This window comes from Sciurus vulgaris (genome assembly GCF_902686455.1).
Source record: "Sciurus vulgaris genome assembly, chromosome: 5".
NCBI lineage: Eukaryota > Metazoa > Chordata > Mammalia > Rodentia > Sciuridae > Sciurus > Sciurus vulgaris.
In genome coordinates, this window is record NC_136465.1 from 176,611,909 (window position 1) to 176,638,588 (window position 26,680).

The window sequence follows — 26,680 nt, forward strand, 5'->3', positions numbered from 1 at the left end:
TGCTCCCTGGGGCCACTTGGAAGCTGGCCCTGGTGGGCTGGGGAGCCAGGGTCGCCTGGGGCAGGGAGTGGCCATGGAGGTGGAGACGGGTCCCAGGCAACAGGCCTTGAGCAGGCAAGTCAGTGGGACATGGACACCCTGGGGGCAGGGGAGGCCAGTGGAGGGTCCCCCTCCCGTTTCCAGCCCAACGAAGGGGTTAGGAGCCTGGGAAGGAAGTGAAGCTGGACAAGGTTTGACCATGAGGGTGCAGGGTGGCCAGGAGGCACCTGGTGACACCGGCCGGTGCTCCGAGGAGGCCAGGGCTGAAGTCTGGGTGTGCGGCAGATCCTGAGGGACCCGCCAGCCTGCTGTCCCTGCCGGGAGGGGCTGAGCAGGAGAGGGAGGGCCAGGCCTCGGGGTGACGCGCCCCCTGCCTCCCACAGCATCCACAACGGGGTGATCGCGGTCTTCCAGCGCAGGGGCCTGCCCGACCAGGAGCTCTTCAGCCTCAACGAGGGCGTCCGGTGAGTGCCCACCTCCTCCTGGGCCCCAGTCCAAGTGGCCAGGACCTGGACCCCCGTGACCTCGGCCAGCCACTCTAGCCGTGGGGGCCTGGGTCTCCCGCCTCCCGGGACGTCCTTCAAGAGGAAGCGGGTGGAACTCCAACCGTGGCGTGAGAGGACACCCACGTTGCCTGCCAGTGTGGGGCATCATGAAGGGCATTCACTGTCAGAGAGGAAGGGCCCACCTGCCTGATGACCAGGGAAAAGCACCCACGCCAGGAACGCCCCTCATTTCCTGTGGCCAGCTGGGAAGTGAGGGGAGGGAAGCAGCCAGGGACTGACGAGCACCCTGGGGGCCACTGCTGCAAAGCAGGCAGCTGCAGCTAGAGACGTGTGGCAGAGGAAGCCAGAGCTCAGAGTGGTCAAGCCACTTGCCCAGGGTCACACAGCACTGACCCATGCTGCCCTGTCCCCATGTCAAAAGCATATATAGAAAAATAGGCAGTAAACCTCGGCCTTGCTATCCAGGGCGGGGTGGAAGGTAAGCCCGGGTGTTTCTTAGCAGGTGCCCAGGACATAAGGTTAGCGGAGCCCAGGGAGGGAAGAAGGCGTCATGGAGAACTGAAGCTCCAGTCTCCCAGGCCCTTGTGGTTCTGCTTTTCTGGTTACCCAGGCGCCACTTGCTTTTCTGCTCAGGGAATCGGGTTCGTAACAGGCCTCGGGAGCCTGCCTGGTATTGAAGCAGCGAGCAGGGGCAGCGCCCCCGCCGAGCCCCCAGGCCTGGTGCACCTCCCGCAGCCCTGGCCTTGGCGCTCACCTTGGCCGCAACCTGGCCTGCCCCCTCCCTCAGGAGGGTGCACAGGGCTGGGCACAGAGAAGCTGCCCAGCACCACGATCTGGGGCAAGTTGGTTTTAGCCAGTTGGAGATGAAACGTCAGGAACCTTCAGTAGTAGCCACGGGGTCTTTCCGCGGAGCCTCAGGGGCGCCAGCCTTATGCCAAGAGCTTTCTGTCCCCTTGCCCAGTCTGTGCTGCAGCCCTGGGGGCCTGTTGTCTCATTTGACAGATGGGGAAACTGAGGCACGGCAGTGGAGTGGCTTGCCTGCAGTCAGAACTGGCGAGCTGGAACTCAGCCCCGGGGTCATTCAGAACTGCCCGCCCCCTACCAGCTCCTGACCACGCGCCCACCTCAAGGTCAGTGGGCCTGGTTGTGCATTGACGCCACAGCAGCTGATTAGCTGTGGTCCTGCGAGTCCAGCTGGAGCCATGAGTGCTGTGTCCAGATGTTCCCAGAGCTGCTCAGTGAGGCGGCCCCTTGGCCAGGCAGGCGCAGTGGCCAAGGGCCCTGAGGGGGCACCACTCACCCCTGTGGTCCACGCAGCTCCTCACCAGTCCATGTTCCAGAAATGTGCCCTTAGGTGACTTTGTCCTCCTGCTGACATCACAGAGGGCCGTCCAGCTGAGGCTGCGTGGCAGAGCCTGGCACTCCTAGCCCCCGAGCTGGCGTCTGAGGATCTGGACACGGGAGGGCGCGGCAGGAATGGCGGGCAGTCGCGCACCATACCCTGGCGGTCGTCTCATGAGGCCGTCGCAGTCGGGGCCCCCTCGTGTCCGTGGGTGTGACTCCCTACCGTGGAAGACCCCGAAGCTGCTCTAGCACGTCCACAGTGGCTGCCAGGCCCCTGCCTCCTGGCCACGTCCACCAGCCCCAGAAGAGCCCCCAGCGTCAGTGCGCACTGCCCACCGCCTGCCCCTGCCCTCTCTGGAGCTGCGCGTGCCTGGCGCCCCTCACTTGGCCGGCCAGCCCTCACTCGAGCTGGCGCGTGTCGGGGCTTCATGTCCACTCACCAGAATGGGGACACAGCTGTCCCTGCCCCGGCCGTGATGGTGCTGCTGCTCACGTCTGTGCACAGGATTTGGTGGCATGTGTGACCTCGTTCCTCCCTGTCAGCGTCCAGGGCGGGAGCTGCTGGGCTCTGTGGGAACCGGGTGGGTTTGGGGGTCAGCAGCTGCCCCACTTGCTGGCCCCTGACGCTGACCACGCGGAGCCCCTTCCCAGGTGCTGTCTTGGGGCAGCCTGTCCACCCCCTCCTGCTGTCCTCACTGTGACCGGCCTGGGTCTAGACCCTGTCGGTGCCGCATGGCGAGTGTCCCTCTGCCGGCTTGTCCTCTCACCTTCCTGTGGGTCCTTTGAGGCACGAAGGATCTTTGGGTTATGAGGAAGGCCTGTGGTCCGGCCGTGTGCCTTGTCCCCTCCTTGGCTAGCGTCCTTCCAAGGTGCAAAGATGGACACTCTTGTCAGTCATCCGGACGGATGGAGAAAGGTCCCAGGCAACAGGTCCTGCTGGTCATCATGGCACCATGTGCTCACCCCCCCTGTCCCACCTCTGTGGCCTTGTGTGGGGTCATGCCCCGCTGGCCAGCTTCCCCTGGGCTTGGTGGCCCACCTGCTCTGTGCTGCACGTCCTGGTGCCTGGCTTGTCCCCTCGGGTTGCTGTCAGGGCTTTTGTCCCAGGCAGCCTCTCTGCGGTGCCCAGGGGCTGCTGCTGGTCTGCCTGGGGCAGGACCGGCGCTCACTGCTTCGGTCACCATGACAGCCCTCCCTCCTGGGCTCCAGCCGAGCATCGGGTCATCCATCCCTGCCCAGCTGCAGCGCGAGGTGCCGCGGCCCGGCACACACCGGTGGCGCCCTGTGTTCCCAGGTGCCCTGGGAGGGCTTGGGGCTTCCTGGGGGTGGTACCCCTTCCCCTGCGGTGAGCAGACCCTGCTGGGAGCGGAGGTGGCCGTGTGGCTGTGGTCGGCACCGCCTCCACTGTGAGTTTCCCACAAGCCTGGCTGTCCCCCGCGGGGCGGGCCCCTTCCTAAGGTCCTAGCAGGGGTGCAGGGGAGGAGCCTGTTGCTTTGTTTCCTGAGCGGGGTCCGGACTCCAGCTCCTGGGCTCCAGCACTCCTCCTGCCTCGGCCTCCCGAGGAGGAACTGGGGGCCCGGCTGCATTCGCCCAGCTGGGACGTGGGTTGTGACCTGCAGGACTAGGGAGTGGGGTGGCTCCCTGCCCCGAGCCTTCCCAGAGCCCCGTTCCCCATCTGAGGGGGGCAGGGCCCTGGTGAGGCTGGGGTCCTTGTGGGTGACCCGCGCCTATCTGGAACGTGTCCCCGGAGTCCTGCGGTGCTGCGGGCTGCTGGGTGGCAGTCAGCTCCATCCTCCTGGCCGAGTTCCTGCTACGCCAGCCTCTGGAGGTCCACCAGGAGGCTGCTGGCCACATCCCCAGGCAGAGGCAGGGGGCTGACCCTTCACCACCAGCCACGGTCAGCACAGGCCTAAGGCCACTCTGGGTAGCCGCTTGGCCTTCTGTCTTACGGACTGCTAGGCGGAGCTGGTGAGAAGGTCTCAGGCACCTGTAGGCAGCTTGGGGTGCTGTCCCCGCACTAACCACCCTGTGGGCTGGAGCTGATTTCAGTTGTGCAGGGGGGCGCTGGGCCTCTAAGCTGCTGAGAAACTGTCCAGGGGAGGCTGGACTCAGGGCTGCCACAGCTGACTTGCAGCTTCCTCTCCCTGAGTTGGGTGCCATGGGCCATGTCAGGCCATGGGCCAAGGTCAGTGCCTGGCCAGCCCAGCTGTGGGAGCTGCACCTTCCTCCCCATGCCCACACAGGTGCTGTCCGAAGCCCTGAGCACCTGTGACAGCAGGTGGCCAGGATGCAAGGGCCACTCCATCCCAGTGACCTGTGTGCTGGTTCCATGGCCCAGGCCTCTGGACCTCTCTGGGCTTCGCCGAGGTCTCAGAGCCCCCAGGACTGGTGGGATGAACTGGGGTCCAGCTTACATCTGCCCCAGGATGGGTAGCCACCCCCAAGGGGCCTTTGAAGGCCCCAGCACCCACTTTCTCCAAAGGGGGAACAGTTCATTGCCGCCTGCCCCACCCCAGCCCAAAGTTGCCACAACTGATTGGCAGCAGGGACGGTGGGCTTTGCCACCCTCTGTCTCCTGAGGGCCAGAGTCACAGCAGGAAGTGCCCCTCCTGCAGAGAGCAAGCATCTAGGGCTTTTCCACATGTTGCTTTTGAAAAATCAACAGATCAGACCCTAGAAATGTCTGCGTGCGGAAGCTGCAGAGTGACCTTAGTGATCTGCGTGCACTTCTGTGACTGCTCTGTCTTTAAAAACGTTTCTCAAAATAGTAGCACCTCATACTACTGGTTAAGATGTTTTGAGGAATAAGAAAAATCCCAACGACTGGGAGGCTGAGGCAGGAGGATCGCAAGTTCATGGCCAGCCTCTGCAACTTAGGCCCTGCCTCAGAAAATCAAAAGGACTGGACATAGAGCTTGGTGGCAAAGCACCCTGGGTTCAATCCCCAGCACCAAAAAGAAAAAATAAAGTGGATCTTTGTTGAACATTAGGAACTTTGAGAAGTATTTTATTTCTTGGTTAAAAAAAGCAAACACCAAAACTTACCAAGCTGGGTGCAGTCACGTGCATGTGGAGGCTGAGACAGGAGGATTGCAAATTTGAGGCCAGCCTGGGCAACTCCGTGAGACCCTGTCTCAAATTTTAAAAATAAATTTTAAAAAAATGTTCCCAGCATAGTTGGAGTGGCGTTTGCCCGCCCAGCACCACCCCTTCACTGACAGACCATCCCCGGCTGGCGGTGACTCAGTGTAGATGGCGTTTTGACTTGACCATGGTGCAAAGCCACAGGCAACCGCTGCTGTTCAGGTCGAGGGTGGTGTTCAGCAGCTGTTCACCTGCGTGTTCTGCAGCCTTTGTTGGGTTTTGCCTGGCTGTGGGCGAGGTGAGGCCAGGATGTGGGTGGGGGTGTGAGATGTATTTCCACCTGAACCTTCAACAGTGAGATTTGGGAACATCGCCCTGCCGTAAGGCGAGGAGCGTTGTATCTGCTGCACCTCCTTGGGCCAGTTCCCCTTTCTCCCCATTTCTGTAAACATCACCTGGATCTACCACGGGAGGCGAGTAGATAGCACAGCTACACACTTTGCTGTCTGTGCTTGAGCTGAATAACAGGTGCTCAGGGACCAATCATGGTGACCTTGAATATTACTGGTCACTGATCACGAGGCACCTCCGTTGTCTGTATTGTGGTTGGTGACCTGGGAACTGGCAGGAGAGACTGCTTTATGTAGTTGCTCAGTTAATGCCGAGGGAACTAAAACTTGAACTGAGTTGTTGGGTGACTGGTGGTGACTGAAACCCGTTGCTGGAATTCCCACGAAGTATAACCATGCAAAATGAGGGGTGCCTCTAATTCAGAGCTGGCTTATTTGACTTATTTGCTTTTGGTAGTGGAGATTGAACCCAGGGGTGCTCTACCACTGAGCCACATCCCCAGCCTTTTTATTTTAGACAGGGTCTCGCTTAGTCACCCACGCGGGCCTTGAACTTGTGATCTTCCCGCCTCGGCCTCCTGAGTTGCTGGGATTGCAGGCCTGCGCCCCTGCACCCGGACCAGGACTAGTTTAAAAGTTTCTCTAACAGCAGCTTTTTAAGTCAGGATTTCTGTTGAGTTTGTTTCAGAGCATAAAAGACTGTTGCTGGGGGTGAGTTGGTGACTGAGTTTCCAGCCTGTGACGGGGGGGTGGGATGACTCCATTTTGGCCCTGGAGCTTTCAGTGGAAGCAGTTGTCAGCATCGCGTAAAAGACGAGATTCAGACCCTGAGGCTGCCATGTGCCGTGTGGCCTTGGACCGGTCACTTGACCTCTCTGAGCCTTCCTGCTTCACCTGCAGTAAGGGGACCCCAGTCAGGACCTGCCGTTGGTCCCTGAAGACTGCACGAGCTGCTGTGGAGTAAGGGGAGGACGCTTGGGGCTCTGTCAGCTCTGGGGTTTGGGCTGAGGCCAGGCTGCCAGGCGTCTGCTTGAGAAAGCAGGAGGAGCCGCACTCCGTGCTGTCCTCTGGGGACCCTGCAGCTCCCCTCTGAAGCAGGTGGCACCATGCTTGGTGCATGGGCTCCAAGGGCCCGAGCGCAGCAGGCCCAGCCCTGCCTGCCCCCCTGCTGCCAGCTGCAGTTTGGTCTGCTGCCCAGGTGGCCCCGTCCCTATCCCGCCCCACCCGCTGGCACCACCGTGCGGTCTCGCGCTCACCCTCGCCTTCCCTCCCGTCCACAGGCAGCTGCTGAAGACAGAGCTGGGGTCCTTCTTCACCGAGTACCTGCAGGTGGGTGGGCCTTGCTGGCCAGGCAGGACGGGGCACCTGCTGCTGGTGGGCGTGTGGCTCTAGCTGTGCGTGGGGCCATGAGGGGTCACGAGGACTCACCTCGCGGTGACGAGCTCCCGTGTGGCCTTCGTGGGTTGCTGTGGAGGTGGACGCAGTGAGAGGACTCGCAATTCTGCTGATCACCCACCTGCCACACGACCAGCGCAGGACCCCGCTGTGCTGCATGGGTCATCTGTGCACCCCGGCCTTCAGCCCAGGGTGCCCGCGGCAGCGAGGTGTGGGCATGCCTGAGCCTCTCCCCCGGCTCTGCGCTACGGCTCCTCGGCTGGCCGGCCAGCCCACAGTCTCCGAGCACTCGGGCCCCGGGGGCTCAGAGAGGTGGCTGCACTGGCCCGAGATCACACAGCCAGGAGGGGCCGAGGGCAGTGCCTGGCCGGTGCCCAGGGCCCCTGCAGGTGTCCCATACGGGCTCGGCAGGGCGTTTCCTGGGACGAGGACGGGTTGCGGTTCTGGCTCTCGGGTTGGGGCTTGGGTGTCACTCGTCCCTGGTTTACGCCCTGGCTCTGCCCCACCTCACTGAGCGCTGAGCGCGCCTGGCGGACAGCGTCTGGTGTGGAGCGGCCGTGCAGGCGTCGCCTATCTGTGGAAGGCCCTCGGCTCCTCAGGAGGAAGCCCGGCCTGCCTCTGCACACGCCACACGTGCCCCCTCCTGGGGACACCGCTCCATCGTAGGACACAGCACGCACAGGGAGTCCGTGGGGCACGGAGCCGTTCACCTTGGGCTGCTGTGGAGGTGCAGTCGGGGCCTCACTCTTGGCCAAGCTGCCCGCCGTGTGCCTGGGTCCCCCTCGAGTGGTGGCCATGGGCCAGGTGTCAGGAGAGTGTGCCCCGGGGCCCAGCTGCCCAGCCCAGCACAGAGGGCTCCTGTTCCCTGTGTCTTGAAGGGTGTCCCTGTGGCCACCTGCCTCGTGATGGCCCGAGGTGCAGGCTCTGCGTGGTGGGCGCGGTGGGCGTGGCTGGGGCAGTCACTGCCTCTGAGCCCCAGCTGCCCGTTGCTGGACCGAGGTCCCGGGGGCCTGCCCAGCAGACACCATGGCAGTGACAGCCCTTCTGCCTCCAGAACCAGCTGCTGACGAAAGGCATGGTCATCCTCCGGGACAAGATCCGCTTCTACGAGGGTGAGTGGTGGCCGGTGCAGGGACCCCGCCTGCGGGCCTGGCCCTCGGGGCCATGGGACGGCAGCCCGGCAGGTGTGCCCTCCAGGGTGGCGGCCTGCTGGGCTCTGCCTGGTCCCTGGGGCTGTGGGCAGGAGGTGTTGCTCTCTGGTCAGAGGGGCCTGGAGAACAGAGTGGCCTCGGGCAGGGGACCTTAGGGAGAGTCCCTCCTCCACACATGCAGCCAGGAGGACCTGGCCACCAGGGTAGACCCTGCCCCACCCCACTGCCCACAGGGACTCACGCCCCTGGCGAACCCGTCCTGAGTCCTGGGAGGAGCTGGGTGAGGGTCTTGGCGGATGGGGGGGCAGGAGCCGCTGAGCTGAGTGTCCCAAGAGCCTTGGGTGGGCTTCTTCTCCGAGCTCACTCCCACCACGGGAGGACTTGAGGTCCTTGTTCCCAAATGAGGCCAGTGCAGCGGTGCTGGGCAGGCCACGCCGCAGAGATGGGTGGCCATGGTCCCAGGGGCCTCCCTGCCCGGCCAGGCCCTCAGTGGGGGCGGAGGCCTCGGGGCAGCAGCCCGCGTGGGCGCCTCGAGTGGGCGCCTTCAGTAGGCCGTGGCCCAGGCAGGGCAGTGGCCGGAGGAACCCCTGCGGAGCCCCACCTGCCCGGGCTCGTTGGCCCCTCTGACACCTGTGCATCCACCTGCCAGCTCGGCCCCTGGGACAGCTCCTGAGCCGCAGGGCCGAGGCGGGAGCCCTGGGCTCCCAAAGAGGAGCCCCCAGCCCCCTGCACCCCACCTCCCACTGGCTCCAGCCAGCACAACCAGGTCCTCAGAGGGCAGCTCTGCGGCTTGGTGAGCTGGGCCCCTGTGTCCTGCAGGCCTCCCAGCCGGCACCTCCTGGCTGGCGGAAGAGACAGAGCAGCCTGGGAGGCCGTGGCCAACCTCCCGAGGCCCCTGGGACAGGCTATGCACTCTCAGTTCCCGGCTGACCAGACGCATTGTGTCCTGCCCGGCCTCAGTGTTCCCATCTTAGCTCTGTGGGTGGACCAGCCTGCCAGGGCTCCTCAGGGGTGCTTACTGCCTGCCAGTCCCAGGAGGTCTTTGGGGACCTGCAGATGTAGGAGACACAGGAACGCACAGCTGGGGACAGGCATGGGGAGAGTGTGGTGGGACGTAGGGAGAGGGTGGCCCTGGGAAGGAAGGGTTGCTCTCCCTCGGCAGGGCTGCACGGAGGGGTGGACATCTGGCCCCTGCCGCCCCGCCCTCCTCCCTGCCAGGTTTCACCTCGAGGAATTGGGGGGCAGTGGTGGGCGGGCCCCCAGCCGGGGAGGGGAGGGCAGCCTTCTCTCTGGCCTCTAGCCAGGCCTTGGACGTCAGCCAAGCAGGGCGATTCCTGGACAGGAGAGGAGTCAGGTTCCCTTCTGGCGGGGCAGCCTGGGGGGCTCCCAGGACCCCAGGCAGCAGCGGGTCTCCTGTCCTGCCGCGGGGCTGCCCTCTGCAGCAGAGGCCAGGGCTCAGGTCGCCTGTGCCCACGAGCGCCACTAGCAGCCCTGCTCCCTCCTATCTCCGCCACACTCCCACCGGGCGCCCTCAGTTCTGCGGTCTCCCACTTGGGGCCTCGGTCACTGCCCTGTGGTCTTCATCATCCCTGCGGTCTCCCCGGCATGGCTGTGAGCCATGAGCTGACCAGCCAGGTCCACCCCTGTCCCTGGGCTGCACGGCAGGGCCCAGGTTCGGCTCAAGCCGCACACGTCCTGCCACAGCAGAGGGCACCTCCCTGGGGCCTCGGCTCGTGCAGAGCGGGGCTGACCCCAGCCCCTGACAGCCGCTCAGCCCCAGCGAGAACCCGGCCCGGCCCAGGCTCTCTTCCCTGGCCCCGGTCAGCTGGGCTCTGGCGGGGGCTGGACTCTGCATTTTACAACATCTGCTTTCCGCAGTGTTTCCGCCCTGTGGGCTGGAGAATGGCCTGAGCTCAGCGGGACACTGACCTGGCTGGCGCCCAGGGCCACCCCACGGCCAGCCTCGGGGACTGAGCGGCCTTTCTTCCTGCACAACAGCAGGGAACTGAAGGACTTTGTGTGCGGGCAGTGTTCTGCAGCGGAGCCGGCATCCGCCTGGCCAGCCTTCCTGCTGACCGCTTGGCCCTTGCGGCCAGGTGTGACCACTAGGAAGGCAGGCGCTGGCCTCCCACAGAGAGCAGCCCACACAGGAAGTAGGGCCTGCCCCATGGGGCTGCTGCCCCTGGTGCCTTGCACCTCCACAGACCTGGGGGCTTGGAGTGGGCACACAGGGCCCCAGGGAAGTGAGCGCGCTGGACGAAGGCCTTGGGCTGGCCGCCGCATTCCCATGGAAACCTGGAGCTGGACAGCCTGGCAATGCAGCCTGGGAGGCCAGCTGGCCGGCATTCAGGCACTCTCCCCAGTTCGTTTAGACCCCAAACGCAGAGTTCCTGCAAGCGGCAGAGGCCTGGGGGACACGTGCTGGGGCTGCTCCTTCCTGGACTCAGCGGCCCTTCATTCCAGCTGTCTGCTCACTCCAGGCCAAGAGGCCTAGGTCCCGCACGCCGCGTCTCCTACAGGTGCCCAGAGCCAGCTTGGGGCGTCTCCGCTGCCCTGTTCCTGAAGAGCCACCCATTGGACAGCAAAATGCCCACAGGGCTTGTGCAAATGTCCACTGTGCACATACCTGCTTTGGGAGTTCACATACCAAGGCAGGCCCCCTCGGCATGCTACACTCTGAACCTGGCCTGGACGTCACCTCAGACCCTCCCTGCAGACCACCCTGCTCCTGCTGGGCACACGGCTGCTGGTGAAGTGGGCTTCCTGGCTCCACAGACCTCCCCGCAGGCAGGCAGGCAGCATGCCAGGCCATGGGGCAAACCTGTCCCTGGGTGCCCGGTGCCCAGCATCAGGCCCGGCTGTATGTGTGCGTTGGGCAGATGAGAGGCTGGAGCAGGAGGAGGACTGCTTAGCCGCCCGGCAGAGTCCTCAACAGGAGCTGAGGAGACAGACCTGAGCTCGCTCCCGCAGGCACACCGTGTGGAGGACAGGGGCTAGCCGCCTGGCACCGGGCTGCCGAGCACCAGGGCCTACTCTTATCTGTCCTGTGGGCTCTGGGAAGTGGCCTCCTAGGTGGGCAGGCTGGGCATGGAGTTCTGCAGGTGATGTCGCTGGGGCAGGCTCCTCGCGCCGGGCGGGCAGAAGGGCTGTCCGGGCAGTGACCGCTTCTCATGCCCACAGGACAGAAGCTGCTGGACTCTCTGGCAGAGACCTGGGACTTCTTCTTCAGCGATGTGCTGCCCACGCTGCAGGCCATCTTCTACCCAGTGCAGGTGCCTGTGCCAGGCCACGTGGGGCCAGGGTGCCGCCCGGCTGGCCTCGCCCGGGAGGGAGGCTGCCAGGCTGGCTGGGCTTGGGGAGGACCCCCAGGAGAGCCTGGGCTCCGAGTGGCAGGACCCTTTCCCCTCTGGGCGAGGCTGGAGGGGCCCCTGGGCTCCGTGGGAGGGTCGGAGGCCCGTTCCTGTGTCCGGTCGCTGTGGGGGGACAGCCCTGCAGGAGGGGCAGGTGGGTGCAGCGCTCTCTGTCCACAGGGCAAGGAGCCGTCCGTGCGCCAGTTGGCCCTGCTGCTCTTCCGGAACACCATCACCCTCAGCGTGAAGCTGGAGGATGCGCTGGGCCGCGCCCACGCCCGCGTGCCACCCGCCATTGTGCAGATGCTGCTGGTGCTGCAGGTGGGGGTGGGGCCACGGCTGGGGTGCTGCGCAGGGGCCCTGGTGGGCACCAGCCAGGCGCAGTACCAGAGGTGGAGCCCGAGGCCAGGGCTTGGGGCCTGCAACCTAGGGATGGAGGGTCTGTAAGGGAGAGAGGAGGCCAGGCCGGGGTGTGAGTGGGTGGGGGGTCCCTTGCCTCCCATCGTCCCATCCCGTGCGGAGCCCCTCACGTGCAAGACTCCAGACATCCTTCAGCACAGCCTGGCCCCAGCAGCAAGGCGAGGGCACCGTGCAGAGGGAGATGCTGGGCGGCCCTGGTGCCCTTGCACCCTGCAGGGGCCACAGCGCTGTTGGTGAACCACCTGCTGTTGCCACAGGAGGGAGAAGAGCGCTGTCCTGCCTGGAGCGGGGCCTCACCCCTGGCCTCACTCCTGACCTCACCCCTGGTCTCAGGCTCCAAAGTCCTGGTCCTTCTTTGGAATTCCTCCTGGTGTGTGGAGGTCCCTTTAAAGCTGAGGTCCGTGGGGTTGGCCTGGAGGCAGAGGGGAGCCATTGGATTCCAGAGCGAGGCAGGGGCTGCACTGGGCAGGGGGCCGGGGAGCTGGATGCTCCCTGGGGTGGCATTTCCAGGGCTTTCAGGTCTGGCCAGTCTGGGTGGATTCTGGGGCCTCTGGGCCAGTTTCCTCAGCTGTAATGGAGAAAGGCGTCCTGCCTGGCAGGGCAGGTGTGAGGGTCGGGGGAGAGATGGAAGGTCAGGAGCTGCAGGGCAGCGGGCAGCGGGCAGCGTGGGGCTGGATCGGATACCCCAGGTTTTGCAAGAACACGGGGAGGCGGCCACGGCTGCGCGGTGCTGCCCCCTGGTGGCTGCCGTGCCTCCTGCGGCTCTCCAGGTGGTCTCGCTCCCCCAGACTGCCACCACTCTCCCCTAGCTTAGAGGGACCTGGTCCTGGTCTCCTGGCGAACATGCCCTGACCCCGTCCTGGCCCCAAGCTGGACCTGCCCCTGCTGTTTCAAGCCTTGGCTGGATCTGAGGTCACAGCTGCTGGCCAGCATGAGTTGGGGGCCTGCTTGCTGTGTGTCCCCCGGGGTCCCAGGGGAGGGGTCTGGCACGTGCGAGCCCCCAGCCCGCAGCCCCCACTCCCTCCTGTGCTGTGGGCAGCAGCGCGCACAGGACACCTGCCCTGGCTCAGGAGGCAGAAGTCCAGCCATCGTCCCACATGGGCACCAGGCCCTGCCACCTGTCCCCGGGTGACGCTCACGCTCTTACAGGGTGTGCACGAGCCCAGGGGCGTGACAGAGGACTACCTGCATCTGGAGGCGCTGATCCAGAAGGTGGTGTCGCCCTACCTGGGCACCTGTGGCCTCTTCTCCAGCGAGGGCACCTCCGCCCACTCCTGCATCCTGGGTAGGGGCCGCCTGGGCCCAGGGCCGGGGCTGGGGTTGGGATGACCACAGTCCCCATCCTCCCGTGGACAGGAAAATGGGCCCCAGCAGACCTGTCCCCAGCCCCGTCTGACCCTGCTGTGTGCTGGCAGGAGCACATGGAGGCGGGGCGGTGGGAAGTGCCCCCAGGCAGCATGGTGGCAGGGCTCCCAGGGTCCCCTGCTCTTGGAATGGGAGGCCACAGGCGTCTGCACGGCTCGTGTGCCCAGACCCTGGGGAAGCACGGGGCGGACACCTGGGGAGGAGGGGAGGGTGCTGAGGCCACCTGGTGTGCGGCGGGAGCAGGCCACCACGCTCCTGGCCCGCCCAGCAGCGTCACGTGGACACCTACTGTGCGCCAGCCCACAGTCAAGTCTCACGGGCTCCGGTCCAACAGGACAGGGAGACCAGTGAGTTCCCCAGAGACTGCTGGGCTGACGGGTGACGAGCGTCCTGGGCAGAGGGGCCAGTGGTACAAGGACCACTGGGGGTCCCTTCGTATCTGCCCACTGCTGGTTTAAAACCTGCCCATCAGCTGTGTCTCAGCTCGGGCAGAGGCCCTTCAGCCTCCGTGTCCACACAAGGTGCCTGGACCACTCAGCCTGCTGCCAGGGGGTCACTGGGGGCCTGCAAGCTGAGACCTGCCCCCACCGGTCCACCTTCTGCCCAGAAGGACAAGTGGTCCCGCTCTGCCCGTCTACGACAGCTTCTCCAGCTCCAGAGCCCAGCCCTGGCCCCCTGCCCAACAGCACCGCCACCACCTGTGACCCTGGTGTGCCAGCCTCAGGGCAGGAGCCAGGTCGGCCAGGGACAGAGGGCGTGTGCCTGAGAGGGTCTTGACGCAGGTCACTGGCCAGGTGCAGACCCGAAGCTGGGTGGCTGCCTTGAGGTCCCCTGACCACCCGGGCAGAGGCTGGGAATGGTCCTGTCCACCGGGGTGAAGTCCCATGTCCCTCCTGGCTTGGGGGCCGGGGGAATGCAGCCCAGCTGCGTGACCCTTCCTGCAGAGTTGGGTGCTTGGCGGGCAGCGTCTGTCCAGCGTGCCCGGTGCCGGTGGCCAGGCCCGTGACCCTGTGTCTCCCTGCAGAGAAGCGTCTGCTGCGCGGCTCGCGCTCGGGGGACGTGCTGGCCAAGAACCCGGTGGTGCGCTCCAAGAGCTACAACACGCCCCTGCTGAACCCAGTGGCCGAGCACGAGGCGGAGGCCGCGGCGGGCGGCCCGGGCATTCGCCGGCACTCGGTCTCAGAGATGACGTCCTGCACGGAGCCCCAGGGCTGCGCCGGCTCCCCTGGCCAGGGCCCCGTGGGGGCCTTCCGGTCCTCCCCGACGCCCCACGCGGGGCCCTGGCCCAGCGGACTCTACCCTGCGGCCCAGCCCCCCGCGCAGGGCCCGGCCCACGGCTCCCCGCCCCCCTCCAGCCCCGAGACCCTGGTGGACCTGACTCTGGAGTCCGCAGACTCCGACTCCGAGGGGATTTTCATTGACTTCGGCCGGGGCGGGGGCTCAGGGGTGTCTGGCTCCGAGGGGGCGGGGGGCCGGCAGAGCGTGGTGTGAGGGTGGGCCGCTGTGTGCGTGTCGCGTGACGTGTGTGACTTTTTTACTGTCCCAGCCTCACCAGCCCCAGCCAACCGTGTCACTGCCTCAGTCACTTTACACCCCCATTGGGAAAGCCTTCCTGCCCACTCAGCCAGGTCCTCTGGGGCATCCGCCTGGGCGCCACCCAGGTGCACAGCCAGCCTTGCCATTGAAGGGACAGGACCGCGGCTCCTCCCTGCCTACCCAGCCCCCACACCCACCTGCCCACCCAGAATGTGAACCTGGTGGGTCCCGCCTGTGCCGCCCAGGAGCCCAGAGTGACAGGGATGCAGCATACCCTCCCCCACACATCAGGGCCCCAGCCAGGCCCCCTGGTGACCATGGGGACGGGGAAGGGCGGAATAAACTTGTCTACCCACCCCAGGCTCCTGTCTGCCCCTGATGGCCTCCCAGGATCCTGGGCCTCGGCCCTCCTTCAGGGCGTCCCTGGCTGCAGCTGTGGCCCTGTCTTGCCAGGCCTTGTCTGTCTGCCCCAGTTTCTGTCCATCCTGATGGAAAGGCCATCCAGGCGCGGGGCCTGGGCAACTGCCCGTGGGGTAGCTGGGGCGGCACTGCAGCCTGGAGGGAGGGCAGCCCCTCTTCTCCCCTGAGCTGTGCTGGAGGTCACCTGGCCTGAGGGACTCGTCCCTGCCCACCATCCCGGCAGGTTCTCTCCAGCCCTCCGGTGTCCAGGGCCTCCCCTGCTGGCAGAAGCTGCACAGGGCCACTTGCTGAGAGCCGGTGGGTGGGGCAGAAGCTATGACCGACTAGGCTTCTCTGGGCCCCTGACCCACCCAGCACCCCTCCGAGCACACCCGGGGTACCTTTCTGGGGTGAGGGAGGAGTGGCTCTGAGGTGAGGGCAGCCCAGGGCAGAGTGACCACGTGGTGGGACAGGCGATGCAGTGGGCCTCAAGGTCTGCTGGGGCATCTGGTCACAGATATGACTGGTCCGCTGGTCACAGGCGGGGTGCAGGGGCCCAGGTGGGCTCTGCATTGTCACTGGTGATGGGTGCATGCTAACCTCGGGCTCTGGGATCAGGTGGGGCGGGGCCCACGCCTGGCCCGGGAAGCCCTCGGCCCAGCGGCGGTCTCCACACCACCCTGCCTGCCTAGCCTGGGGACCTGCTCAGTGGCCAGTGTCCTCGCTGAGCTCAGAGATGACGAGGACTTTCAGGCTGGAGACTCAGGCCAGGGGGGCTCTAGGGCAGAATGGAGAGACCCCCAGGGGGGAGCCAGCACTTGAGCACATGCTAGGGTCCCCTCCGGCCTGAGACCAGAGCCAAGCGGGGCAGGTTTGGACGGGGACCTGCCACAGCAGACGTGAGCCATCTGGTAGCTGGTCTCCAGCCCCAGGAGGCGCCTATGTCCCTCTCCCACCGCATCCCAGCCCTAGACCCACCTGACCCCTTGGCTCGTCCCGCATTGCAGTGACGGGTTGGTTGGTTGGTGTCATGTGCCTGCCAGCATCGCCCAGGCAGGGCCAGCGGGTGGTTTGCTCGGTGTCTCCAGGGAGGGGGGTTCCAGGAACTCATTGCTTTTGCCTTCTGTGTGTTGGGGTGCTACAGGGGTCTCAGGAACCCCTGCCCCAGCTGCACCCTATCTTATATCAGCCAGGGGCTGGGGAGCCACAGGAAGCCACCATCACACCAGCCAGCCACCCCCTAGCTTTGGGGGCAGATGTGCCAACAGTTATCTAAAAATGAAAAGTTGTCTAAACAGGTCAACAGCACGGGGAGGCCCTGGGGGCTCCCTCCAGCGTGCGGGTTGCTGGCGCCTCCTAGGAGGACGCTCGTCCTGCAGTGCACCCCCTCCGCCTCCGACCGGGGTCAGCTTCCTGACTTCAAGATCCTGCCTCCAAACAGCCCCACGGGTAGGGCTTCAAGGTCAGAACTGGGGACTCAGCTTAGTCCACTGCACTTGGGGTGGTGGCCCTTCTAGGCCTACCCTTGGAGCCAGAGGAGGCTCAGCATGGAGACCAGTAACCAGTCCAGGTCACGTGAGCCTTAGCCCCAGATGGCAGGGGCTGCCAGGGAGGGCATTTGGGGAACTGGGTGGGGCCTCACCTGCCAACCCACTGAGTGGACATCTGCTCCAAGCATGTGGGGACTGTGGGGAGCCAGTGGGGTGGAGATGCCCACACCAAAAGCCCCTGGGGGAGTCCAAAGAGAGCAAGGCCAGGACGTGCCGTGCCGGGAGGGGTGCCCCATTGGTGATTTTCCGTTCGACTGTAATATTCGGCTTCTAATTAAAGAACAACTGGGCTCAGGGGTGCTCACCTGTAATCCTAGCAACACTGGAGACCAAGGCAGGAGGACTCCAAGTTCGAGGTCAGCCTCAGCAACTTAGCAACATCTGGTCTCAAAATAGAATATAAAGTGGGCTAGGGGTGTACATAGCTCAGTGGATAAAGACCCAGGGTTCTGTGGAAGGGAGGGAGGACAGAACCTGGGTGTGCTCCCAAAGGAATTGAAGCAGGGCCACAGAGGCATTTATACTTTTCATAACATCATTCACTAGAGTCAAAGGCAGAAAACCCTGAGACAATGACAGGTGAGTGGATAAACAGAAGGTAGTATGTCTATGCAATGGAATATTATTTGGCCTGAAAAAGGAAGGAAATTCTGATTATGCAAAAACTTGGATAAACCTTGAGGACATTACTCCAAGTGAAATGAGCCAGTCACAAAAACACAATACCATGTGCTTTCACTGATATGAGGCACCAAGAGGAGGCAGATTCATAGAGACCATGTAGTGTGGTGATCGCTGTTGAGAACTGTAGAATGGGATTAGAGTTTTAGTTTTGCAAGATGAAAAGAGTTCTGGAGATTGGTTGGTCACTGAGCCACGTCCCCAGCCCTTTTTATTTTGAGGCAGGGTCTTGTAAATTGTTTAGACCCTCCCTAAGTTGCTGAGGCTGGCCTAAACTTGCGATCTTCCTGCCTCAGCCTCCCCAGTTGCTGGGATTACAGGGGTGGGCCACTGCACCCAGCAACAATGCAGTCTGTTTAACACTACCGAACTGTGCAAATGGAGGAGGAGACAGGTCTCACTGTACTGCCAAGGATGGTCTCCAACTCCTGGGCTCGAGCCACCCTCCTGCCCCAGCCTCCCAAGTAGCGGGAGCTCTAGGTGGGCCACCTGGTGGGCTGAGCTGTGTGCTTTAAATTGGTTACAAAGGTAAGTTCTATGTTTATCACAAATTCTTTTTTAAAAACACGGAAGAGAGGGGAAGAGAGAGACCTTCCGGGCAGTTCTCCAGGGCTGCTTCCTGTGGGCTGTGGGCTGCCCTGACCCCCTGGCCCTGTGCTGAGGCCCTGGGGGGGGGGGGGGGGTGTGCCAGTGTGGTGCCGCCCCCGACGTCCTGCAGGCACCCACAGAGATGAGCCCCTCGCATGCACTTCCAGCAGTGGACCCTGCCATCCATCTGTACCTCCGACAGATGCTTCTCCGACAGATCTGTGCTTCCCGGTCCCCTCCTAGGGGGTGGGGTGACCAGTGTGTTCCTGGGGAAGGGACATGGGCCCTGGAGCCACAGCATTCTCTGCCGATCCCGAAGGAGCCCTTCTTGGGCTCTTCCCTCCGTGCGGGGCGTGGGGACTGGCCGGCCCCGGGCTCTGTGGGTGGAAGTCCCAAGCTGGGGTGCCTCAGGCCACCGGCCGGCCTGAGCTATGTCCTCTTCTGGTGCTCCAGAGGCAGGTGGGCCTGGGACAGGGAAGGGCTGCTGTTGTGCCCCCTGGGCAGAGCCAGGGCTGCCAGCACAGATCTGCCTGGTCACTGTGTGAGATCGAGCGGGTCCTACCCCGGTTCCTCAGCCCGCAGCAAGGATCTTTCCAGATGCAAACTTCTGTGCTGGTGAGCGGCCCTGCCCTGCCCTGTGCCAGGGGTACCCTGCATGCCCCAAGGATGGTGGTGCACCCAGCAGACCTGTGCCCCGTGGGTTCTGCCCTGAAGGCCACGGCGTGACAGTGACTGCTGGCCGGCTCTCCTGATGGCCACTGTCTGCAGAGCTCAGAACTGCTACGATGGCTAGGCGGCTGGAGACGTGGGGTGTGGCATTGTCGGCCAGAGGACATGCCGGGGCCTCCGCCCCCTCACAGGTGCGCCCATCAGCCCGTGTTTGGCAGGTGGCAGGACACAAGGGGCAGGGCCAGCCAGCTGCTGGGCAGACAGGCTGCTGGTGCAGAGGAGCTTATTAAACAGTGCTGGGAAGTCCCTGGGGCGCAGCCCGGGCAGCTTCCAGGAACAGTGCCCCACAGCACCCCACGCCAGGGGACAGCCCTAGGGAACAGCAGCCACCGCTGGACAGAAGCACTCGGGCTGCTTCCGCTGCCCAGGCAGCCTCCACCACACAGGATGACCAAGTCACAGGACAGATTCACAACAGCCACCAGCACTGGTGCCTGTCTGTGTGTCCTCAACCTCGTAGTGCCTGTGGCCTCCCCGCCTCTCAAGCCAGACCTTCCAGCACAGGGCACCCAGGATGGCCTCCTCCCTTAGGGTGACATCACAGTGGTGGGTGAAGGCCCTGGTGGCAAAGGAGTCTGGACAAGCCATTGGCCACCTGGGGACAGTGACATTAGTAAGGTGGGGACTTCTAATTACACAGGGCATCTGAAAGTTGGCAGACACCACTGGTGCCCAGTCCTGATGTCGAAGGGGCATCGATTGCAGGGCCTGCTCAGTTGCCAATCAAAAGGGATTCCATCACCAGGTCAAGGGGCCAGAACATTCAATGGAGAGACACCTGTGCGCACGCACGCACGCTCGCACACTTCAGCCCTCTGCCATCGGCCCTCGCAACTAAGTGCCTTTGCTCTAGGATCATGGCCAGGGAGCGGGTCTGAGCTTGGCCACCCAGCAGCAAAGCCAGCCCTGACCCCCATCTCCGGACCCGCATCCTGGCACACAGGCAGGGGCTAGAAGAAGGTCGATGTCACCCATGCGTCGCGGGGAGATTTTGGCTCCATGGTTTATAAGGCAGGCCACGTTGGTTGGAGCAGCTGGGGCCCAGCTATTTGGGGGAAAATAAATGGATAAATGGGTTGCCCAGGACCTCGGACGGCGGCGGGTCTCTCCTTCCCGCCTCGGACGCCTCGCCCCGGCGCTTATGAACGTGACTGCTGCTGGGGAGGCCGACCAACCTCACAAACACTCGAAGAGCAAATTTAATAAAGCTGGGATGACGCCCTTCAGACGGATTCCTCCGTTTGGCATTACTGTTCTTTCTTTTCTATCGCAAAGCGTTTGAAACGCAAGGAGTTGTTGTTAGGGCGACAAAGGAACCGACTCCTTGGCTGATAGCTGGTGCGGCAGCGCCGGGGGAGAGAGCAAGCGCCCACGGGGAGCCTCGGCTCCCTGCTTTCCCGGCCTCCCTTCTCCGGGGCGGCGGGCCCCCGCCTGACCACCTTACCGCGGATCTTGAAATCGCCAAGCGGCGGTTGTGGGATCGGCAGGAGGGGCGTGGCCTGGCGTCTCGTCCCGAGGTGACGCTGCCGCCCGGCTGACCCGGTGCGGCAGGGCGCGCTTACTCTTGCCCAAAGTCGACATCTAAAACACGAAACCTGTAAAATAGAAAATATTTCAATAAAAAAATCTGAAGATTGTCCCTCTTCCCCAAAGGACTGATCTGGCGGTAGTGATTTCTAAAATGAATGTGTACAGGGCTGGGCTGCAGCTCAGTGGTAGCTGAGCCAGGCAGGCACAAGGCCCAGGTGGAGCCCCAGCACCGCAAAGAAAAAAAGTTTACATACCAAGAAAGGAAAAGAAAACGAGCACAAAGCCCAGGCTGGTGGTGCCCCTCCGAGGTGGACGTCCCCTCAGTTTCCGCGTCATGCTTTGAGAGGAACCAAGTGCCCACCCAACTGGAGGCTCAGACCCACGTGCACTGTAGCACAGCAGTGGCGCACACCTATGACCCCAGCAGCTTTGAGGCTGAGGCAGGAGGATCGCAAGTTGAAGGCCAGCCTCAGCAGCTTAAAGAGGCCCTAAGCTGACTTCCACATTATGTCATAACCTTGGGCTCTCTGGTCACATTTTCCACCACCACCTGCTCTGCTTCCAACCTGAGCGTAAAACACATGTCTGTGTCTTTTGGTCTTCGCTTCTTAGAAAGGTTCCCAAGTCACAAAACGCATCAGTTTGTACACTGTTCCTGTTAATCTGTCTTTTGTTATAGGGGATCTCAGCCGTGATCCCAGAGAAGGATGAGTAGAAGATTCCTACCCCAGTGCCAGCTCCCTTAGTGTGCCAAACTTCCTTATCTAGGTTTGGGGACAGAGGCCATGAGTAGGGTCTTCTCTTTCCCTACCCACACAGGCCATGTCCAGCAGGACACTCTGGGCTAGCTGGCACTGCCACTGCGGCCAGGGGAAGGCCCGTGCTGGTGGGCTTAGCCCTGTTGCTTCTGGAAACTGAAGCAGTGGCTGTGGCGGGGGCTATTTATGCCAGTTGTCCCCTGCATTCAGATCACCCTACTAGAGGTGCCACAGGGCCAGTCCCCCAATGGTCTCTACTGCTGTGCACTGACTCCCAGGGAACATGGAACCCTGGAGCTCTGCAGCCATGCTGAGCCACGTGGGACGGCAGGGGACTGCAGAGCTGCGCCAGCAGCAGGAGGGGTGGGGAGGAGGTGGACACCGCAGGGACCCCCAGGAGAGGGCCCCCAGCTGCTGTACTGAAACAGGTGACGGGGGCAGAAGCTGGAAGCGGGGCCTGGACCAGGCTGGTGGGGGGGTGGTGCCCCAGAGGCCTCTGTTAGGAGGAGCCATGGGGCTTCACCACGGACCACGTGTGGGCGCCAAGGGTTTGGATGGGCCCATGGAAGATGGGATGGGAAGGCAGGAGAGGGGCCCTGTGGACCCTGGAGCCCCTGAGTTGCTGGCCAAGACCTCCAGGCCCAGGTGTCCTGTGGCCTGGTAGAAGCAGGAGCGGGCTGGGGAGTCAGGCCTGTGGGCAGTTGGAGGTGAGCTGGGCGAGACAGCGCCCCTGGTGGAGGAGCGTAGCTGGAAAGAGGCCGGGCCCTGGATGCTTGTGGGTCTGCAGAAGTAGGGAGACCCGGAGCAGGCGCCAGGGGGCAAAGCGGGGAGGCCAGGGAGGTGGGCAACGGACAGGGCCCTGGTCCACCCACCCTCCAAGCACCACCCTGTGGAAACATGGCAGGACATCCGCGAGGCCTGGAGAGACAAAGCACTTCCAAGGATGCTGAGTCCCCAGCTGGGGCCTCCAGATTAAGCCTCCCTAATCATGAGCAGGCCCAGCGTGCATCCCTCAGGGCAGGGGCAGGGACAGTGACGTGCCCGTGGCAGGAGGCAGTCCTGCCCCTCAGCCTGGTTTAGGACCGCCTAGCCCCTGTCACCACAGGGACCCCTTGGCACCCGGGGGAAGTGCGCTGGGCACCTGGCCCAGAAGGCGCTTGGGGGCCTCGTGGAGTCGGTTTCCTCACCTGCGAGCACACCCTACCCTTCGTTCCTCCGAGGGCACATCCTTGAACTGGGTGGCGAGAAAGAGCGCGGGTGCGATGCGGGAGGGACGCGCGGGGCGCCGGAGCTCGCTGGGCGGAGCCACCTGCGGCGGTGGGAGGCGGTGGGAGGCGGGTGCCCGCCCCAGGGCGCGCGGCCAGCAGGGACCCAGCTCCTGGTGGCGCGGAGGGAGAGGGGCGGGGCGGGGCCGGGAGCGGCGTCCGGGGCGGGGCCAGGTGAGCCAGGGGCGCGCCCGCGGGCACCCTCTGGGGACCCGGCCCGCGTGGGCACGTCCTGGCGCGCACGGCCCTCGCTCCCGGCCCCCCACGCCTCCCTCCCGCCGTTCTGACCCGGCCGTGTCCCCCAGAGTTTTGCCACCTCTTTTCCGCTGCCGAGTGGGCTTTCGATGCGCGGTTAGCGCGCTGCCCAGGCCCCTCCGCTCCGCACCCCAAACCTGCCAGCTGGGTGTCACCGTTCCCGCCTCTCAGACGGGAGAGCTGAGGACAGAGCTGCGCGGCTTGGCGCCTAGGGGCCGGGGCTGCAGGCCGGGGCGGGACCCCGAGAGTTACGCGTCCAAACCAAGTCGGTCGGCCTCGGAAGTCGCCGCCCAGGGAAGCGAGCGCCCGCTTCTTCACTTTTCCTAACCCTGGCGCGGCGTCCCTGGGAATCCGGAGGAGTCACTGTCAACATCGCTGACCTGGGAGTGTCTGGCCGGCCTCGCGCGAGCCCTAGGGCCCCTGCAGGAGGGGCTGCGGAGTGCACAGGGGGAGGGGCGGCATTCCTGAGTCCTTGTTTGGCACCGGTGGGGACAAGGGCCTTGGCTGTCTGGTGGCTGCCGACTTAGGGTCTGTGGCAGAGGCTGTGGCCCTTCCTCCTGTCTCTGAGATGCAGTGTCCAAGTGAGAACTCAGAACTTCCCTTGACACAGCGGTTGGGAAACAGGTCCTTCCCGGCCTGTGCTGGGTTTCAGGGCCTGCTGGGATTCCTTGTTTACTGCCTGGGCTAACCCTTCCTCCTACCTGCGCCAGGGCAGGGGAGGGGGGCCTGGTCTGAGCCCGGCTGGGCCTGTGGTCTCAGGCTCAGGGCCTGATCCCGGTGTGAGAGCCACCAGAGGCTGGGGAGGCCAGGGGGCGCTTCCTGCAGGAGGAGGCCTGGGAGCTGGAAGCCATCGCGAGCAGGTGGTGATATCTAGGTGGCCAGGAGTGGCTCACAGGTGTGGCGGGGCCAGAAGTGTCGTCACATGCCCCACAGGTGGGGTGGTGTACTTGGAAAAGGCCATAGAGTCTCTGAAACGCCACTGCAGGGAGATGCTAAGGCCTAAGGCCCGAGACCTTAACTGAATATCCCCCAAGTCCCTATGCTCTGGCTGCTGCCGCTGCTAGTGCAGTTCAGCGGGTCCGGGGTGCAGTTCAAGAGGGGGCAGCAGAGAGCTCTGGTCACCCGGAGGTGCGTGTTGTCATCTCTCACCACACTGGAAGCACACCCCGTCCCTGATTTTACCTCATCCTCTGGTGGGGAAGCTGACGCACAGGCAGCTGCAGGTGGGAGCCTCAGAGGAAGCCCCTGCTGGCCAGCCTGGTGACTGGAGAGGCCTGCGAGCTGGGCAGCCTCTTCCTCCCTCACACCAGCCTCCCGAGGCTGTCCTGTGACTCTCCGCTGTCCCAGACGAGGAGACTGAGGCTGGTCACACTGTAGCTGAGTGGAGGCCAGGCTTGGAAGCCGGCTGTGCTGGGGCAGCAGTGTCCCACCCTCCCGCTGCCCCCAGGTGGTGTCCGTTGGAGCCACCTGAGGCCTACAGGCGCCTGCCCTTCAAGTCCATGTGAAATTATCACCAGGCAGAAAAATGATGTTTCCATTTCCTCCCAGATAAATTGTTTAGCTTCCCCCTCGATGGTCAGATTGACCCTGATGCCTCATGGGTGGCCAGAGGCGGCGCCCGCGCCGTGGGCAGGGCCGCAGAGGACACACAGAGCCCCTGTCCCCTCGTAACACAAGTCTCCCTGTCCTGGCAGCCAGTACTGTTCAGGTTTCTGGGTTCCCTGAGGGCAGAGGACCTGGCCGAGTGACTTTCCCTAAGCCACTTCTCTGGGCCTGTGTTCTCCCCTCTCTTGGGAGCATCCTAAGCCAGCAGGCTCCGGAGCACCGGCTGTGTGATCCGCGTGAGTCGCTGCCGCCATGCCCTCTCCTGTAATGCGGGGCGGTGCTCCCACCTACTCACAGGGCTATGGAGAGGCCATGCCTTGATAGCCCATGGCGCCTGCCAGGGCATATCCCATCCTGAGTCTGCGTCGTGGGCATCTGCTCCACCTGCTGTCCATGGGGCAGCTCTTAGGGAGACAAGGAGCGGAGCTGTGGCAGCTGGTCCCTCGATCACCGTTCTGTCTGCAGGGGGCAGAGCTGGGTGGCAGGGGAAGGAACTGGTCTGGCCAGTGGGGATTCCAGAAGCTCCTGGGACCTGCCCTCCCTTCCCCCATCTGGTCACAAAACTGGACCGAGCCAGGGAACCCTGAAGGGCCCTGGGCCGCCTGGGCCTGGCTGCTGGGTTTCTTACCTGCAGGAGAACCGAGCCTGGGCCCTGGGCTGTCCGGGGACCTCTGCAGCCCTGCCGCTGGCTCCTGCTGCTGGCTCCCACCACCCCTCCAGCCCTGGTGCCCACCTCTGAGGATACTCTGCCTTTATGCAGAAGGTTTATTCCTTCAGGCTTTTCTTTTAATTTTTGGAGGAGTTCCGGCCCTCAGAGGACAGCAGGATGAATGAGGGCCCTGGGCTGGGCGTCCGTTCCGTCCCTGGGTCATTTCCGAGCACTTCCCAGGCCTCAGGCTCCATAAATCCTGCAGTGTGAATGGTCGTTGTTAACAAACCATTGCTCCCGCCTTGAATGAGGTGCGATGGGTGAGTGGGAATGGTTTCCGTCCACAGGGTGAATCGCAGCCTGATGGCTGCAGCCGTGCGCGCATTCGCAATGGCTGAAGTCGGACTTCAAGAGCAACGGCGACACTTCTGTGGTTAAGACAGTCGGCAGGAGATCCTGAAGTCCTCCGAGCCCACTCCGTATTCAAACTCCCAGTCACTCCAAACGTCACTATTTCTTTTAGTTCTTTGTAAAATCAGGGTCCAGACGACCCTGACTGCACATTGCAGAGGGTCACTCTGTCTTTTAAACCCTCCGCGCCAAAGCCTCTGGGAACGTCCCTGGGAATGTCCTCCGCGTCGCATCCCCGTGGGGGCAGCGCTGCCTGCGGACGGATGGACGAGCACCCTGACCGGCTCGTCCAGCCTCAGGGCAGCCGCCTGGTGTGTGCAGGCGGGGCAGGTGCTACAGGCGAGGGGTAGGGTCTGGGCAGGTGCCACCATCGGGGGGACCTGGGCGCTACTCTGACACTCTCACAGCAGTCAGCGCAGGATGGTGGGCACGGAGTCGCAGAGGGACTCAGAGCTGCCTTGAACCGCCCCTGGGACCCGCTGCCTGAGGGAAGGCATTTGGCCTGGCCCAGTTAGCCAGATCTTTCTGTGAGGAGGCATCTGCAGGTCAGGTGGGGCTACTGAGGCCCGAGGACCCCCCCTTCAGTTTCTAAGGAGGCCAGTGACAGCCGTTTTTGAATTCAGACAGAATGAACTGCACCTCGGTCACTTCCAGATCACTTCCTCTGTGCAGGGGCTGTATATTTAAGCCCTGGGGCAGGGACAGCTCAGTGTGTTCGAGGAGCAGCTGGAGGCATGTGGCTAGAGCGGAGGAGTTGGGTGGAGGAAGTGTGACAGGGCCAGGTGACAGGGTCTTTCAGCCTCTGGTGGGAGTTTTATTCCAAGAGCTTTAGGAAGCCCTTGACCAAAAGAGAGCCGTGTGAGAGAACTTCAGTGGGCGTTGGGATAGTAAGTCTGAAGTCAGGGGAGAGGTGGGGCCTGAGATCTGGCTTTGGTATGGAGAACACAGGATTCAGCGTCCCGTAGGGCAGAGGATCGGAGCCAACAGGGCGGAGGTGGGGGTGGCCCTGCAACGGGCAGGAGCAGCCCAGGCAGGCCCTGGAGCCCTGGGCTCCGTCCTAGGCCTGCTCCTCTCCTTATTGAGCCCACGTTCCCCAGCTTGTGGCCCCCACCCTGGGCTGGCTGAGTGCTGGGGCTCAGACTCGAGTCGGGCAAGACCCTCTGCAGGGCACACACCACATCGGCTCAAGAAAGATGCACAGAAGCCTGGACGGTGCCCCACGTCTGCAATCCTAGCTGCCTGGACTGAGGCAGGAGGATCACAAGTCCTGGACAACGTAGTGCAACCCTGTCTCAAATTTAAGAAAGGGCTGGGGGTGTGGCTCAGTGGTAGAGCACCTGCCTGGCATGTGTGAGGCCCTGGGTTCCATCTCAGTGCTATTTAAATAGGAAAAGGACACAGACACATGGTGTAGACGGGTGAGGGATCTCATGGAACGGAGGGCTGCTGGGGCCCCAGGAAGCCCCTTACCCAGCCTGGGGTGGGCAAAGCACCTGGATGCTTTTGTCTATAGTCAACAGAAAACCCAGCTCTGAAATGGCCTGAGAGTCAAGGGGGATGTACTGTCCATATAGCTGGAAGGGTCTGGGGATAGTATGGAGGTCAGATATGGCTTGATGTGGGCTTGGTTATTCCCTGCCTTCTTTGAAGGCCCAGAATCTTTAGAGGGGCAAAGAGCTGCAGCCATCTAGGCCTTGACTTCAGACATCGTGGAGAGATT

At 63.5% G+C, this 26,680-nt stretch overlaps 1 protein-coding gene and 1 long non-coding RNA gene across 3 annotated transcripts in view; one reads left to right on the forward strand and one right to left on the reverse strand.

Moving 5' to 3' along the window:
- PRR5 (proline rich 5) overlaps positions 1-15,350 on the forward strand; it is a 46,559-nt gene extending 31,209 nt beyond the window's left edge. For both annotated transcript variants that reach the window (XM_079141701.1, XM_079141700.1), the window contains 7 exons: positions 423-503; positions 6,604-6,652; positions 7,773-7,830; positions 11,050-11,141; positions 11,400-11,540; positions 12,789-12,924; positions 14,029-15,350. In XM_079141701.1, coding sequence (XP_078997827.1) covers positions 423-503; positions 6,604-6,652; positions 7,773-7,830; positions 11,050-11,141; positions 11,400-11,540; positions 12,789-12,924; positions 14,029-14,495 — 1,024 coding nt within the window. In that variant the 3' untranslated portion in view covers positions 14,496-15,350. The remainder of the gene's footprint in view (positions 1-422; positions 504-6,603; positions 6,653-7,772; positions 7,831-11,049; positions 11,142-11,399; positions 11,541-12,788; positions 12,925-14,028) is intronic.
- Positions 15,351-19,913: 4,563 nt separating this feature from the next.
- LOC306660974 lies at positions 19,914-23,155 on the reverse strand. The gene is made up of 3 exons (XR_013763804.1): positions 22,676-23,155; positions 21,980-22,084; positions 19,914-20,082 (listed from the first exon to the last, which is right to left on the reverse strand). It is a non-coding gene; the product is annotated as an uncharacterized lncRNA (long non-coding RNA).
- Between the last annotated feature and the right edge of the window lie 3,525 nt (positions 23,156-26,680).